Source organism: Tachyglossus aculeatus, chromosome X1 (assembly GCF_015852505.1).
Source record: "Tachyglossus aculeatus isolate mTacAcu1 chromosome X1, mTacAcu1.pri, whole genome shotgun sequence".
NCBI lineage: Eukaryota > Metazoa > Chordata > Mammalia > Monotremata > Tachyglossidae > Tachyglossus > Tachyglossus aculeatus.
The window spans coordinates 30,803,175-30,821,644 of NC_052101.1; the positions used below are offsets into that span (position 1 = coordinate 30,803,175).

At 44.6% G+C, this 18,470-nt stretch overlaps 1 protein-coding gene across 1 annotated transcript in view; it reads right to left on the bottom strand.

Moving 5' to 3' along the window:
* The window catches only part of TTC1 (tetratricopeptide repeat domain 1), a 46,097-nt gene extending 29,428 nt beyond the window's left edge, over nucleotides 1-16,669 (bottom strand). Inside the window, exon 1 of the mRNA XM_038740218.1 lies at nucleotides 16,281-16,669. Within this exon, the coding sequence (XP_038596146.1) occupies nucleotides 16,281-16,616 (336 nt within the window). The 5' untranslated portion in view covers nucleotides 16,617-16,669. The remainder of the gene's footprint in view (nucleotides 1-16,280) is intronic.
* Nucleotides 16,670-18,470: the final 1,801 nt, after the last annotated feature.

The following is an 18,470-nucleotide window of genomic DNA, read 5'->3' on the forward strand; positions in this document are numbered from 1 at the left end:
TTTGAACCCATGACCTCTGACTCCAAAGCCGGTGTTCTTTCCACTGAGCCATGCTGCTTCTCTATGGGTCTTTCACTTTCACAGCCATGAGGAAAGCTCCCACCCATCCTTTTAAAAGCCAATTTGGTAATTTTGTTAAAAAAAAAAAGCTCTGATGATTATAACAACAAAGACCTTTCTATAAGGAGATCTATGAAGGCTTACATTAGGTACAAATGCTGGAAGAAATATTATGCCCTTTTTGTTCAATCAATCAATCGATGGTATTTATTGAGCACTTCCTGGGTGCAAAGAACTGTACAATCCAACCGAGTTGGTAGGCATGTTCCCTGCTTAATGAGCTTACAATCTAGTAGTCTTCAATGTCTTAAAAATATAATAATTTTGAATGAAGGCTTTCCAAATTTAACTGCCACAGAAAAACTACTACTGTATACAGGCAATAAATGATTACAAATAAATTTCAGCTACATTTTCCTATGTGGTTTCTCTTCTTCACCTTTGGTACTTCTTATAACTGGCCTCACAACCATCAAACCCAAAGATGGAATGACTATTCCTTTCCTTGATGAAGATGACACTGGCTTCCACCCAGGAACCTCTTAACGGGCATTGCTGGCACAAAGCTGGCATTCATGTTTGCTTGCCACCCGCTCAGGTGCAGCTACAGAAAAACCGGGAAGCCCTTTCCTCCACTGGTAACTCACAAATCATTTATGTATATGAAAGCAGCTACTGGAGGAAACCCAGGACTGGGAATCAGTGGCTTTAACAGGTGGGAAAAGGGCCCCGGTCCCCGGTTCTGGCACCAATTAGTTCACGGTCATCTTTTGACCAGCAAATTTTCATACATGCAGTTCAAATCAAGCCTCCATTAAATTACAATTTAGCAAGCGATTAAGCAGCAAAGAAGCTGTAAAAGGAGCTGTTTCTTTTGCCAGACTGTATAAAATCGGGGATTAATGCAATTATCAATATCGTGCAGAACATCTCCTTGGAAACAGCTAAAAATAGTACACTGAGGAGACAGCCGGCCCACCTCCCTGCTGCAACAAGAAACTGACTTGAACCAAATCAAAGACAGGGGTTCATTCTACTGTCTGCCTGGCCTCTGTGAAAGAAATCTCTCTCTCTCCCTCTCCATCTAATTCCCAATCGGAAGATGGCATCGGTAAGGTGGTGCGTGCATCTGCTCTTTGGAGACAGATGCTGGGGGGGGCCTACTCAGGTCCTTCCACGCTACGGCAATTAGTTCCGTGCAAATCTTTCTAAGATTGGTTCTTCTGAGACGGAAGCCGAATGGAAACTTTTGAGCGAGCCTTGTCTTGTACAATGTCTTGTAATGAACTCCAGAAAAGCTCTTGGGAAGACCACCGCTTTTGCTTTAGATTTCAGAAAGGATTTCTCACACGGTATCTGAAGGAAATAATGTTCTCCTTGCTGCTGAAGTCTCAGGGGAAATGGCGATGCCGCACTGTAAATAAACAGCACCTGCAATGACATCCCCTTCCCAAATAAAAGGAGTTCCTCTCTGAATGGAATACACTTCAATTATTCCCTGGAACACATCAGGCAGACCACAAGTACGGTACAATGCTTTTTTCATTTCCTTCTGTGTTTCCTAACATTTTACACAAGACTAGGGCTCCCTGCAGATTAAAGGACCTTGAAAATTTGAAAGTAAAATGCATCTGTTCCCTTCTGAGTCGTTTTTTGTATTGTAGGACAGTTACTGGCATGCCACGGAGTAATAAAATGATGATACCCGAATAAAACACCACTAAGGTTAATTTACATGACTTCTCAGCGATGATGCTTCACCAAGCTTATTTACAAATCATATCAAGACTTAAAATTAGTAAAATGCAAGTGAGATTGGTTCATACTCTATGTTATCCATTAACTGCAGAAATGCTGAGAAATGATGTGAGACTGCTAACCCTTTATGCAGGAACTGTGACTTTTATTTCTAGTGCCCATGTCAATCAATCAATCCATCATATTTATTGAGCACTTACTGTGCGCAGAGCACTGTACTAAGCGCTTGGGAAGTACAAGTTGGCAACATATAGAGACAGTCCCTACCCAACAGTGGGCTCACAGTCTAGAGTCCAAACAATACAGTGCTCAGCACACCGTACATCCTCCATAAATTCTACTGATCAAGGCTCTTCCTTTAACCCTCCATGAAGCCATCCCATGATGATGATGATGAGGGTTGGGTAATTCTATAATACAGAACAAGCGCTGCAGATCTAGATTGACTAGGATCACTTTGAAGCCGGACGTACAAAAACCGGAGTACCTAGGGTGTTTGGGGTTAACAGAGTACACACGGTCTGAGCTCTTCACTATAAAGGCCAGGAGGCTTGGGGATCCAAGACCTATACAGTCCAATAGTGCTGTCTGTTACTGCAGCATTCATGTACTACTAAATTCAAGGCCCTACTGAGACCTCACCTCCTCCAGGAGGCCTTCCCAGACTGAGCCCCTTCCTTCCTCTCCCCCTCGTCCCTCTCTCCATCCCCCACATCTTACCTCCTTCCCTTCCCCACAGCACCTGTATATATGTTTGTACATATTTATTACTCTATTATTTATTTATTTATTTATTTTACTTGTACATGTCTATTTATTTTATTTTGTTAGTATGTTTGGGTTTTTTTCTCTGTCTCCCCCTTTAAGACTGTGAGCCCACTGTTGGGTAGGGACTGTCTCTATGTGTTGCCAACTAGTACTTCCCAAGCGCTTAGTACAGTGCTCTGCACACAGTAAGTGCTCAATAAAAACGATTGACTGATTGATTGATTACTACCTGCCACTGGAATGGAGTCCATATTCAACAGACAATCACTCTCCCCACTTTCCAAAACCTTATTGGAGGCACATCACCTTCCAACAGGACTTCCCCAAAGAGGCCCTCATTTCCTCTTCTCCCACTCCCTTCTGTGTCACCCTTGCACTTGGATTTGCACCTTTCATACACCCCCTCCCTCAGCCCCACAGAACTTATGTCCATAGCCATAATTTATTTTTTTATATTAATGTCTGCCTCCCCCTCTAGACTGTGAGATACTTGTGGGCGGGGAACGTGTCTTCCAACTTTGTCATAGTGTGCTCTCCCATGTGCTTAGTACAGAGCTCCGCACACGGTAAGCACTAAATAACACTGATGGAGGGTAGATGGATTGATCACTCCTCTAGATGGTAAGCTCCTTATGGGCAAGGTTCACGTCTACCAACTCTTTTGTACTGCACTTTCCCAAGCGCTTAGTACGGGGTTCAGCACCCATTAATGGCAGGTTATTCCGCTTCCAAATCTCTGGGCAGACTCCTCAGAGCTCATTAATCTAGGGGGAAACACTGTCCACCCTAAGATGTTAAGATTCTGGGTCTCTGGGAAGTCTGGACAACGGACTTCTTAATGACCGTGTTACAGAAAATGCTCAGGGAGGCAGGCTTGATAGATACATGAAATGGTGCAAGAGGCAAGTACAGATCTAGATCGAACAGTCTATTTAGTATGATTACATTTAACTCTAATGCAATCAGGCATGCCAGCCTACCCCGGCATTTCTCGTACCTCTCTGGCTCATTAACTCTCCAGCTATTTTGTCAATCTTCACCTTTCCACACCATTGCCCACACCGCGGAAACCCTTCTGTGCAGTAGCATCCTGTGCTTAAGCTCTTGAAGCCCTCTGCCACAGTGCGCGTGAGAAATATCACCCTATATAAAGGCAGTCATTGGCTGAATCCAACAAAAGAGCCAGAGGGAAAGTGCTGGCAGAAAGTTACTTGCAGTTTTTGCCCCGAGCCACACCTGCAGATGACTGCTGTGTCAGGAGTTTGTGTCAAATGGTTCCATATTGGAGTATTAAGTAATAGCATTTGGGAAACTCCAAACACAGTTAACATGTTCCCTGGACACAAGGGGCTCACACTCTTCAAAACCCTTTTATATTCTTGCCTAAATACCCACTATCAGGCAGACTGTCCTTGCGAAAAGTGTCGGAGCATCATGCTGCTTCCCCAACCCTCGCCCTTTCCAAAGGATTTCAAAATAACCACAGCACAGTGAAGGGAGCTTCATCTTGTCACTGAAGGGTTTGGACCTGAGGGGAGGAAAGGAAGCCAGGCGATGGAGTAGAAACTAGCTCACTTAACCACTGAGGAGATCTCTTCAGTCTTTCGTTAAAGTGTCTGACTTCATTACAAATTCTGACTTTGCGTTATATTCAAAAGGGTGAGAAAAGGGAGAAAACGAGGTAATCACTTTTTAGTACAATAAAAGCCAAAGAACAAGGAAGTCATCAAAGTGACAATAAAGAGGCTGTCAGATTTTGCCTGCCACAGCCTTAATGAATTTCTAAAAACCTCCTTTGTGTAATGGCAAATTATCATTTGTGACTTTATAATCTTTCAAAAAGACAGAAGATGCTCCCCAGTTAAATGATGAACCCGACAGATTGACAATTTTATTTCTACAAATGTCTTTTCAGCTCGATGGTTAAATAACCTTTTCCAGATACGGCACTGCGAAGTAATTTTCCTAAAAGCGCTAATTTGGCCTAGTGGTTAAAGCATGGGCCTTGGAGTCAGAGGACCTGGATTCTAATTCCGGCTCCCCAACGTGTCTGCTGTGTGATCACAGGCAAGTTACTTTACTTCTCTGTGCCTCAGTTGTCTCATCTGCAAGACAGGAGTTAAGATTGTGAGCCCCATGGGGGACAGGGACTTGGTCCAACCTTATTAGCTTATATCTACCTCAGAGCTTAGTACAGTGCCTGGCACATAGTAAGTGCTTAACAACCAAATGTCAAATACCACCATTTATTATTAAATAATTTGCTACGGAGTTCAAAACCTTGGGAATTACCTAGATCCAAAAAGCCACAGTTCTTGCCCTTAAGGAGTTACAGCCGTAAGCAACAACAATAAAACCCACCATAAACATATGTATGGTTAAACCAAGAGAAATGAACTCCGTGAGAAACTAACTTCCTGATTCTTTGATGGCACTGTAATGATTTCCTGTCTCGCTATTCCACAGAATAACCTATTCATCCACGCCACCAGTGATTTACGGAGAATTAGAGGCATTTGAAATATTGAATGGGCTTTTTTTCTTTTCTTTTCTTTTTTTTACTGACAGCACAAATAGGCGCACGGCTACATTTTATTGCCTGGGGCCATTTATACAATTTGAGTCTAGGGGTGATGAGGGATTGCTCCTTCTTTGATAAGCAGCCATCACTTGCACTGAAAGAAATCATGTGATAGCAGTCAACAGGACACCCATATACTCTCACTAGGCTGATCAGAGAGAGTTCACACTCTCACTAGGCTGATCAGAGAGAGTTAAGAGAAAGTCTCAGAGGAAAACAACTTAGAACAATTTAAGTCCAGACAGGCACGTTCATTTCCAATTTATGAATCTGTCAGCAGCTATCTGCTTCCCCCTACAGTTTCAGGAAATGCAGTGGTTGTCTGAGCTCAAGCAATCTGAGCTTGGTCTAAATGATTAAGGGGTCATACTAGAGGAATAGTTAAGAGTTCGGGAAAGCTAGGCATCTACATTGTAATATTCTATGGTAAAACAATTCCAGTTTTAGTGCTGGACGCAACATGATTACAGAGCACCCAACAAATGAAAGAAATGCTGTAAAATAGTTTGGTGTTGAAGTTTTAGCAACTGTTCTTAACATTAAATAAGGGGTTTGCAGTTTCTTTAGCCACTGCAAAAATGCTCATGATTTTTCTGCCTAACTGGCTTTTTCCAGTTTTAATATGTTTAAGAGCAGGTGTCGTTTTGCTATATGCATTACAAAAATACCTAGTATCTTCACACATACGTTTCTTCAGAAACATTCACCATCTAAACTGCTTTAAGGCCATCCTGAATTACAGCAAAGGGCAATTTTTTTTTCGTGGTACTTATTAAGCGTTTACTATGTGCCAGGCACTGTACTAAGGGTTAGGGTAGACCCAAACTCATAGGACTGGACTGTGAGCCAATGTTGGGCTCACAATCTTAATCCCCATTTTACAGATGAGGTAACAAGCAGAAAAATGAAGTGACTTGCCCAAGGTCACACAGTAGGTATATGAAAGAGCTGGGATTAGAGTCTCAGGCCTGTGCTCTTTTCACAAGGTTATGCTGCCTATCCTCAATTCGTTTATGGTATTTATTAAGCGCTTACTACCCCCGCAAAGACATTTTTGTATAACCCTTCTTTCAAAACCCCAAACGACTGCTGGGGTGGGTAGATCAAGAAGGAACTACTTTCATAATACAGACAGCACTGAGGCTTTAGGAGACCCCAATCTGCTATTCCACGCCTCTCCACCACATTCCTTAGCCATCTGCAGAGTGGAATAAGACAGAGGAATGAAATGGGATCATCCAATTTGGTAACTATGAATCTATAGCATGGCTGTTAAAACAAAGGCGCTGCCAGTAGACTCAAAGCATAGTTGCCAGCCCAGAAGAGGGCATCTGCACCACGTATGCATTCTGAAGCTGGCATGCCAACTACGATGACATTGAGCATGCCATGGTTACCAACTCCTCAACAGAGTCAAACTAATTTTAAATGAATTACTGTAAGGCCCTGCCTGGCCTGAAAACCGAACCCCAAGGCCCAGTTGTGAACCATCAATCTTACACAAGCCGGAGATGAGGAAAATGTATAAGGGACCATTGAGAAGTCAAATAACCACCACAATTTGTCACAGGGTTGGCATCCCTGATACCAAACCAGAGTGGCATCTCAAGAGTAGTGTGGCTTAGTGGAGAGGGCATGGGCCCGGGAGTCAGAAGGACCTGGGTTCTAATCCTGTCGGCCACCTGTCTGCTGGGTGACTTTGGGCAAGGCACAACTTCTCTAGGCCTCACTTACCTCATCTGTCAAATAGGGTTTAAGAGTGTGAGCCCCATGTGGGATAGCCTCAGTTACCTCATCTGTAAAACGGGGATTAAGACTGTGAGCCCCCTTTGGGACAACCTGATTACCTTGAAACCTCCTCAGCGCTTAGAACAGTGCTTTGCACACAGTAAGCGCTTAATAAATGCCATTATAATTATCCAGCGCTTAGAACAGTGCTTTGCACATAGTAAGCGCTTAACAAATACCAACATTATTATTATTATTTAAATTGTATCTACACCAGTGCTCACAGCAGTGCTTGGCACATAGTAAGCACTTAATGAGTACCATTATTATTATTATTATGCTAGCTGGCATATCTCACACTGGCCTCCCTGGGATCACTGATACCTACTTTAAAGACGGTACTATACCCATAGCTCTCAAAGGGGACTCACTATGTCCAGAGGATTGCTTTGGAAAAGTTAGGACTCATCAGTGCAAAAAGATGAAGCCGACAAAAAGACATGATTCAAGTATACCCTAACCAAAAGGGTGTGCAAAGAGCAAATGGATTTGCTGTTCACTATAACCCATGACAAAAGGAACAGGGGGCAATAACTGAAACTTGATGGGCCTCTACATTGTGAGCTTGTTGTGGGCAGGGATTGCCATTGTTTATTCTTGTATTGCTCTTTCCCAAGCACTTAGTACAGTGCTCTGCACACAGTAAGTGCTTAATACGGTTGAATGAAGGGGATAGATTTAAAACAAAAGGAAATACTAAATTCAACTCACTCGCTCCCCTGTCCTTTCATCCATCTTGTACCACTAATATCAGCCTGCTCACTTTGCTCCTCTAAAGCCAACCCATTCACTGTTCCTCTTCATATTCAACAGATAGCCCTATCCCCACCTTCAAAGGCTTACTGAAGGCACATCCAAGAGGGCTTCCCCAACTAGGCCCTAATTTCCTTTTCTCCCACACCCAAGTCATCCTTGTACTTGGATTTGCATCCTTCCCTCAGTTTCACAGCCCTTATGTACATATCCGTAATTTACTTCTTTCTATTACTGTTTATCTCACCCTCTAGACAGTAAGTTCATTGTGGGCGGGAAATATGTCTACCAACTCTGTGATATTGTACTCTTCCAAGTGCTTATACAGTACCCTACACATAGTAGGTGCTCAATAAATACGGTTAATTGATTGCTTTACTCAACAGATGGTGAGCATATGGATTTTACCACTAAGGTAATCTATCTGGCTGGAAATATCTGTAGGTTCAGAAGGACTTTGGATAGCCACATTGAGTTGCTAGAGGGAAAATTAATGATGCTTGACTTGACTTGGTGAGTTTTATAAAGACCCATGGTTATTCAATGTATGATGAGTTAGAAGAGAGAAAAAGAGGGATATGAAATGATAATGATACGCCAATGGAAAATTAAGAAAAAGTTAATGGATGGCAGCAATCACATGGTTTCTCCAAGTACTCTGATGCCATTTCTGGAGGCAGAATACTAGGCTGGATAGACCACTAATCAATCAATCAATGAATCAATGGTATCTACTGAGCAACTTACTTTGTGCAGAGCACTATTAAACATTCGGGAGAATACAGTACAGTAGAGTAAGTGTAGAAAATCCCGGCCCACAAGACGCTTACAGACTAGCGGGAGCTCTGATCCTGGGATGGCATGTTTTAAGATCTTTGATTCCTCTCACAGTTTGGCACAGCAATCACCTCTGATGGATAACTGCCTATTCCATTCAATCAAAAAATATAAAACCATTTCCATTAGTGAGTAGGGAAAAATCAACATATTCCATTTGTGGTGGGTGGTTCCCGCATCTCCAAATGACGGATTAATCCTTTCTGATCCCTTTCCTTTTTGATCTCCCATCCTCCTGTCTCTCCCCTCTTCACTCTATACTTCACTCTGCTGCCCGGATTATCTTTCTACAGAAACGCTCTAGGCATGTCACTCCCCTCCTCAAAAATCTCCAGTGGTTGCTTATCAACCTTTGCATGAAGCAAAAACTCCTCACTATTGGCTTCAAAGCTCTCCACCACCATGCCCCCTCCTACCTCACCTCCCTTCTCTCCTTCTCCAGCCCAGCCCGCACACTCCGCTCCTCTGCCGCTAACCTCCCTGTGCCTTGTTCTCACCTGTCCTGCTGTCGACCCCTGGCCCGGAGTGCCCTCCCTCTACACATCCGCCAAACTAGCTCTCTTCCTCCCTTCAAAGCCCTACTGAGAGCTCACCTCCTCCAGGAGGCCTTCCCAGACTGAGCCTCCCCTTTTCCTCTGCTCCTCCTCTCTTCTCCATCGCCCCCACTCCCTCCCTCTGCCCTACCCCCTTCCCCTCCCCATAGCACTTGTGTGTATCTGTACATATTTATTACTCTAATTTATAAATGATGTATATATATCTATAATTCTATTTATCTATTTTGATGGTACTGACGCCTATCTACTTGTTTTGTTTTGTTGTCTGTCTCCCCCTTCTACACTGTGAGCCCGTTGTTGGGTAGGGATTGTCTCTATCTGTTGACAAACTATACTTTCCAAGGTACAGTGCTCTGCATACAGTAAGTGCTCCATAAATATGACTGAATGAATGAATCTTAAAACCCAAGGGGATATTTGTATCAGCACTTGCGTCATTTCCTATTTATGTTTTAGCACAAATCCACAGTCTTCACTTCACTGATTCCTTCCACTAAGCCATGCCCCTGGGAAACCACTGCTCTATACCTCCAGCTTAACACCTACACAATGTGTACTATCATGTAAATTCCCACTCCAGTGGGTGAAGGGTACTACAGCAGGTTAGTCATTAGTTCTGAAAATTTTAAAGGACAAACTAATCTATTTAAATAAAAAATGCCTATCAGTGACAATCTTGCTGTTGCAATTAATGATATTTATTGAGAGCTTACTTGCGCACAGCATTGTACTAAGGGCCTAGGAGAGAATAATACAACAGAGTCAGTGAGAAGCAGCGTGGCTTAGTGGAAAGAGCACAGGCTTGGGAGCCAGAGGATATGGGCTCTAATCCCGGCTCCGCCACCTGTCTGCTGTGTGACTTCGGCAAGCCACTTCTCTGTGCCTTAGTTACCTCATCTGGAAAATGGGATAATAATAATAATAATAATGATTATGGTGGTATTTGTTAAGTGCTTACTATGTGCCAAGCACTGTTCTAAGCACTAGGGTAGATAGAAGGTAATCAGGTTGTCCCACTTGGGGCTCCCAGTCTTAATCTTCATTTTACAGATGAGGTAACTGAGGCACAGGAGTTAAGTAACTGGCCCAAAGTCACAGAGCTGATTAGTGGCGGAGCCGGGATTAGAACCCACGACCTCTGACTCCCAAGCTCGTGCTCTTGCCACTAAGCCACGCTAGTGTTCCTACACCTCCCCAGGTATCAGTGAAGCGCTGGACAAGATATACTCCTGAAACTTTCCTGGAGAGATGCCTGGTTGGATTAAAAAAAAACCAAATGTAAAGTCATTCCATTGACTATCAAATGCTAACTGCCAACAACAGGATCAGTCTGCAAACCACATCTATGATCCACCACCACCTTAAGCAACATAGTGAAAAAGTTGTTCCTCGTCTTCCTTCCTAAATTTCCCATTACAGTCAGCAACATCACCACTCTCCATGTCTCAGCACCTCATTTTCTTCCCCACCCGCATTCAGTTTTTCTACTGGTGCTTTTTTCCAAAATATTTTCCAGACCCACCCTTTACTCTCCAGCTCTACAGCCACCCTCTCGGCACCATTATTTCCAGGCTGGATTATTTTATCAGCCCTTTTACTGGTCTTCCTGAACCCCGGCTCTCCCTCTCCAGACCACTCTCCACTTGGATATCCAGATTCTCATCCTAAAATGCTGTTCAGAGACTCATCAAAATCTCTCAGTGGCCACCCATTTCTCTCTGCAAACTCCCCTCACTATTGGATTCTATGCACTCCAGTAGCTTTCTCCTTTCTTATCTTTCCGGCCTCTTCACTCATCACACCCCTGCTTACACTTGTCACGCCTACAGAGCTAACAACCGTCCCATTACCAATGGATGAGTGGACACTTCTATCTTTCTAGAGCTCCATCCCCTCTCAAATCTGCCAAACCACCCACTACCTCACCTTCAAAGCCCCCCTGAAAACCCAACTGCTCCAGGTGGCCTTATCTAATTCCCACGGCATCATCCTCTAGACTGAAAGCTCACTGTGAGTGGGAACATGTCTACCAACTCTGTCACACTGTACTCTTCCAAGCGCTCAGGATAGTGCTCTGTATAGAGTAAGCGCTCAACTGACATCCTCCCATCAGCCCCCCCTTACCATTTATGTGCCCCCACCCCATCTCATTTCACCCTTCCCATCCACGCCATTCTCTACCACCATCCCACCAAGCATCCCCTTCCTCGCAGACCCCTCTGGCCTCTGAATTCCCCTTTCCCTTGCATTCCCTCCCACTATTCTCTTCCCACATCGCCCTCCTGTCCTGGATCTCTACTCCACTGTGGTCTGGCGAGCCCTAACCCCAACCTCATCACTCTGCCAAAACCGTGTTCTCTAAGGTCACCAAAGACCTCTTCAGTGCCAAGCGCATCCTGATCTTCCTTGACCTCTCGGCTGTTCCCTGCACTGCGGATCACTCCCTTACCCATAAAATACTACTGGGCCTCAGTTTTGCTGGCACGGCACTAACCTTACTTGTTTTGATGTCTGTGTCCCCTCTTCTAGACTGTGAGCCCGTTGTGGGCAGGGATTGTCTCTGTTGCTGAACTGTACTTCCCAAATGCTTAGTAATGTTCTGCACACAGTAAGCGCTCAATAAATATGACTGAATGAATGAATCTGGCTCTCCTCTCACTTCCGTGTCTGTTCCTGTTCAGTTTCAGTCGATGCTATCCAACCTTGGCTTCACAGACTCTGTCCTTTCCTGGTTCTCAGTCTCTTTTGCGGGCTCCTCCTCCCCCTCCCATCCCCTTACTGTAGGGGTTCCTCAAGGATCAGTTCTTGGTCCCCTTCTGTTCTCTATCTACACTCACTCCCTTGGTGAACTCATTCGCTCCCACGGCTTCAACTATCATCTCTACCCTGATGATACCCAAATCTACATCTCTACCCTTGCTCTCTCTCCCTCCCTTCAGGCTTGTGTCTCCTCCTGCCTTCAAGACATCTCCATCTGGATGTCTGCCCGCCATCTATAACTCAATATGTCCAAGACTGAACTCCTTATCTTCCCTCCCAAACCCTGCCCTCTCCCTGACTTTCCCATCACTGTTGACGGCACTACCGACCTTCCCGTCTCACAAGCCCGCAACCTTGGTGCCATCCTTGACTCCGCTCTCTCGTTCACCCATCCAATCCATCACCAAAAACTGCCGCTCTCACCTCCGCAACATTGCCAAGGTCTGCCCTTTCCTCTCCATCCAAACCGCTACCCTACTGGCTCAATCTCTCATCCTATCCCGACTGGATTACTGCATCAGCCTCCCCTCTGATCGCCCATCCTCCTGTCTCTCCCCACTTCAATCTATACTTCACGCTGCTGCCTGGATCATCTCTGTGCAGAAACGCTCTGGGCATGTTACTCCCCTCCTCAAAAATCTCCAGTGGCTACCAATCAACCTACGCATCAGGCAAAAACTCCTCACTCTTGGCTTCATGGCTCTCCATCACCTCGCCCTCTCCTACCTCACCTCCCTTCTTTCCTTCTACAGCCCAGCCCACAACCTCCGCTCCTCTGCCGCTAACCTCCTCACTGGGCCTCGTTCTCACCTGTCCCACCGTCGACCCCCGGCCCACATCCTCCCCCTGGCCTGGAATGCCCTCCCTCCGCACATCCGCCAAGCTAGCTTTCTTCCTCCCTTCAAAGCCCTACTGAGAGCTCACCTCCTCCAAGAGGCCTTCCCAGACTGAGCTCCCCCATCCCTCTCCCCCTCCTCCCACCCTACCTCTTCCCCTCCCCACAACACGTGTATATATGCTTGTACAGATTTATTACTCTATTTATTTTACTTGTACATATTCACTATTCTATTTTATTTTGTTAATGAGTTTTGTTTTGTTGTCTGTCCCTCCCTTCCAGACTGTGGGTCCGCTGCTGGGTAGGGACCGTCTGCATATGTTGCCAACTTGTACTTCCCAAGCGCTTAGTACAGTGCTCTGCACACAATAAGCGCTCAATAAATACGACAATGAATTAATGAATGATGCATCCGCCTCTGCCTCTCATCCTCTCCCCTTACCCACAAGGCTTTACTCTGGGTCACCTACCCTTCTCCCTCGACAATTTCTTGGGCAGCTCACATTTACATTCCAATTGTACATTCACTTATTTCTTTTGAATTCTTTATTAATATTTTACACCCTCTGCATCGTTAGAATGCAAGCAACTTGTGGGCAAGGACTGTATTAGCACACCTTTGTTTTGTTCTGCCCAAGCACTTAGTGCAAAGCATTGCACCAAGTGTGCATTCATTAAGTACTATTACTACTACCGCTAACTCTGATAACCAACTACAAATCAGAAAAGAACACGTGCCATCCATCGTGAAGTGAAAAGTGTGCTGTACATTGTTTACATGGATGGGGAGCGGTTTGCCAAAAGCCATCTAATTTACTAAAATTAAGGTTTTCCTTCAAAAGTTTCTTTCAAGAGAGGGCTGCCCACACATACCCGCAGCTCACTAAGGTTCAGAATGACTGTAGCTCCTAGGAGAACCATCCCAGTTGGCAGATTCTGTCTTTGGGTACACATAAAAGGTTTACTAATGAGAAAATATTAAGCAAGAGGGAAGATTTCAGCCAGTCTAGCATTCAGGCAGCAAGTCTGGTTGTTTCAGCAGGGAACACGCACACGGTCTTGCTGCAAAAGCTGAAAGGGCAGATGGACTACCATTATGCTGGAAGGGGCTGGGAGGAGGAGGTGGAGAGCAGGGAAGGAAGGAGAAGGAGGGAAGAGGATGAAGGGAGAACGACGGACCACCGCTGAGTTTGAATCAAGTCAATGACAGCGAGTAAAGAAAGGTGAATGCAAAAAAAAATTTGTGCTGCCTTATAAACTGTTTCTTCAAGACAATGCATTTGTGCTTGATTGCTTTTATTTTTGCTGAGACAGAGTCTGCAGCCTCCACTCCCCTTTGCCGCCTGACCCTAACATATCTTTGGGCTTCATTCTTCCCTTTCGGCAACAGACACTGGGATCATAACCGTAACTCAAACGTACACTCAGAATCCCGGGAAAATTACTAAACTCAGTCATAAAAACTGTCAAGCAGTATTCCAAAGATTTTTTTACCAACTCTGTCAGTGCTGTACTAAAACAGCTTCCTGAACCATCGGTGGTTTTTACCTTTAGAAAACAGCCTTTTAAGTCCATCCAGTGTTACCAGCTCACGGCTGTTCAGTGGCATAATTTATTTCATTCGTTCAGGTTTTTAAACAAGTGCAAAAGTGAAAGATGAAACTAAAAGGCAGAATGATGCATGAATTGGGCTTGATTGGCAGGCTCTGGGAATATCAGGTTGGGCTGTGTTTAAGGCCCTGGAGCGGGGAGCCCTGTTTCTGGGATTGGGTGGAAGGGGAAAGACTACGGATGGAGATGCTGCACTAAGATCAAGGGGGCTACCTTGAATGTGCAGCTTTTCATCCATGCATAATTGTTGCAGCAGGTTGCTGGAAATCTGTCCCAGAAGCCCCTGAGACAACTACAAATAATAACTATTAATAGTAATGATAAAAATAATGCTCCTTGTTAAGTATTTATGATGTGCCAAGCACTGCACTGAGCACTGGGGTAGATACAAGATAATCAGGTTGACGCAGTCCCTGTTCCACATGAGGCTCACAGTCTAAGTAGGAGGGAGGACAAGGACTGAATCCCCATTTTACAAATGAAGAAACTGAGGCAAAGAGAAGTAACTGGTCCAAGGTCACAAAGCAGGCAAGTGGCAGATGCAGAATTAGAACCCAGGTCCTGTGACTCCCAGATTCATGCTCTTCCCATTAGGTTGTACTGCAAGAAACCCAACACATGTGCAATGACCTAGAAGTATGATCTGCACAAAATTTGTTCATTCAATCGTATTTATTGAATACGAAGCAGCGTGGCTCAGTGGAAAGAGCCCGGACTTTGGAGTCAGAGGTCATCGGTTCAAATCCCGGCTCTGCCACTTGTCAGCTGTGTGACTTTGGGCAAGTCATTTAACTTCTCCGTGCCTCAGTTCCCTCATCTGTAAAATGGGGATTAAGTCTGTGAGCCCCACATGGGACAACCTGATCACCGTGCAAACTCCCCAGCACTTAGAACAGTGCTTTGCACATAGTAAGTGCTTAATAAATGCCATCATCATTATTATTATTTATTACTATGTGAAAAGCACTGTACTGAACGCTTGAGAGAATACAGTATAATAACAATCACTTAATAATAATGATGATGATGGCATTTGCCATATTTAAGTTTATCATATATCCTAAATTTAGGGAAATTTTCCAGGAAATTAATGCCTATCATACACATCATCTGTGGATGTGCCTCACAAATCAATAAAAATGGAGTACCTCTTGCTGTTAGCAATCAGAAAGAATGATGACTGAGCTGCCCTACTATTAATTTTATAAGAACTACTAATTTTATAATGGAGTAGTTAAACCACGGTGACATTATGAAAAAGTTTTTCTTTCAAAGAGAGAAACCATGTCACATCAGCCTCAGAAGCCTACTCTGCCAAACAAAAGGGGGTTTCCTCCTTCCAAAATTAGTGTTTAAATGTAGGAGCTAAAGGAAGGACAGAGAATGGAAAAGAGTAAGACTGGTTTCTCAGTGATTAGCCAGATAATGGATAATGACAAAGACTCCCCTGGCAGTCCAGGGTGGCCCCCAACTACTCCCTTCACACCTCTAAGTAAGGAGCATGGCCTAGTGGAAACAGCAAGGTCCTGGGCGTCGGGGATTCTGGGTTCAAATCCCAGCTCTGCCGCTTGCCTGCTGGGTGACTTTGGAAAAGTCACTTAACTTCTCTGAGCCTTAGTTTCATCTGCGAAATGGAGATTCAATACCTGTTCACCTTCTTACTTAGGCTGAGCCTTACGTAGGCACAGGAACTGTGTTTGATCTGACACCACTGTATCTACCTTAGTGCTTAGTACAGTGGTTGGCCAAAGAGTATGTGCTTAAACACCACAGTTACTATTACTATAATAACCCTCAATAATTAGAATAGCAAAGTGAAAATGCTGCTATGCTTAACAAAAGGAACCACTTTCAATTTTCCCTCCAAACCCTGGGTGAAGGACTACATACCAACAAATGAAAATGCGTGTCACTTGAAGCATCTCCTACCAGGAAAAGTGGGAGAATGTTTACGCAGCACCATATTTACCTGTTTCTCATCCTCCGGCATGTTTTTCTCCAGATCCAGCAAGGATTCTTCATCTGGTTCTGGGGGTGTCACCTTGTCATCTAATTTGTCCTCTGATTCATCCTCTTCGGGCAGCTTCCTTTCCTCAAATGAATCACTACAGTCATGAAAGTGCTCCTCCTCTGCCTGGTCCTCTTTGGGAGGAGGCTGATCATCCTTCAGCAGCTTTTTCTGAAGATGCCCGTCTTCCGAATTCGACATCAAAGAACAGGAAGCACCTGCTTCTTGGGCATCAGTGATGTTTAAACCATTGAACAGCTCCTCTGGAAGCTTGGATTCTTCTGGTTTCTCCCCCATGTTGGATTTTTTTTTTGGGGGGGGGAAGTACCGGATCTTTGGGTGCAAGAAAACATTTATGACGTTAATAGAGATATATAGGCATCTGACAAGGGAGTATATAATGAAAGACAGATTGTACATTTCACAAATGAACTCCCTATTTTATACCTAATGCGAGTCCTTTATGATGGGACTCCAAAGCCATAAAAACACTCTTCCCCAACAGCTATTATCATCATCATCATCATCATCAATCGTATTTATTGAGCGCTTACTGTGTGCAGAGCACTGTACTAAGCGCTTGGGAAGCACAAATTGGCAACATAGAGAGACAGTCCCTACCCAACAGTGGGCTCACAGTCTGAAAGGGGGAGACAGAGAACAAAACCAAACATAGTAACAAAATAAAATAAATAGAATAGATATGTACAAGTAAAATAAATAAATAGAGTAATAAACATGTACAAACATATATACATATATATAGGTGATGTAGGGAAGGGAAGGAGGTAAGATGGGGGGATGGAGAGGGGAATTATCCTGATTAGCAAACTGCATCCTCAAACTCACTTGCATTGTCATCCACCTCCCTTGACAGTGCTCTGCATACAGTAAACTGTCAATAATAATAATAATAATAATGGTATTAATTAAGCGCTTACTATTTGCAAAGCACTGTTCTAAGCGCTGGGGAGGTTACAAGGTGACCAGGTTGTCCCACGTGGGGCTCACAGTCTTCATCTCCATTTTATAGATAAGGGAACTGAGGCACAGAGAAGTTCAGTGACTTGCCCAAAGTCACACTGCTGACAAATGGAAGAGCCAGAATTTGAACCCAGGACCTCTCCAAAATAAATACGATTGAATAATAATAACAATAATGACAACTACGGTATTTGTCTTAACTATGTTCCAGGCACTGTAGTAAGCGCTGGGGTGGATATAAGCAGATTGGGTCGGGCACAGTCCCTGTCCCACGTGGGGCTCACAGTCTCAATCCCCATTTTACAGATGAGGGAACTAAGGCCCGGCAAATTTCCCAAGCCCATGCTCTATCCACTCTGCCATGCTGCTTCTCATAATGAATGAATCCTTGCACTAGAGATGCTAACAAGGGGACAAAACTGCTCCCAAAGAGTTTCACTTCCTCTCTCTCGGTGGGAACGTCCCATAGACAGGCTAATCAGAACAGTGCTTGGCACATAGTAAGCGCTTAACAAATACCATTATTATTATTATTATTATTATCAGCTCTGGCCTAAGCAAGCACTGTAGAGAAGCAGCGTGGCTCAGTGGAAAGAGTACGAGCTTTGGAGTCAGAGGTCATGGGTTCAAATCCCACCTCTGCCACTTAGCTGTGTGACTTTGGGCAAGTCACTTTACTTCTCTGGGCCTCAGTGACCTCATCTGGAAAATGGGGGGGGGGGGGGGGTGAAGACTGTGAGCCCCTTTATTTTGTTAATATGTTTTGTTGTCTGTCTCCCCCTTCTAGACCGTGAGCCCGCTGTTGGGTAGGGACCGTCTCTAGATGTTGCCAACTTGGACTTCCCAAGCGCTTAGTCCAGTGCTCTGCACACAGTAAGCGCTCACTAAATACGATTGAATGAATGAATGGGGCAACTTGATCGCCTTGTCCCCTCCCCAGCGCTTAGAACAGCGCTTTGCACATGGTAAGCGCTTGATAAATGTCCCCGCCGTTATTATTACTAAAAATACGATTGAACGAATGAATGAATAAACGCGAGCGAATGAATGGCAAGCAGCCGGAAACCTTCCGGGTTCCTGGGGCGAGTCCTGGGCCCCCGATGGCCGAATCCCGGCCTGGGCGGGCAACGCGGGCGACCTGGTGTCGTCCCCGCCCCCTCCGGCCCC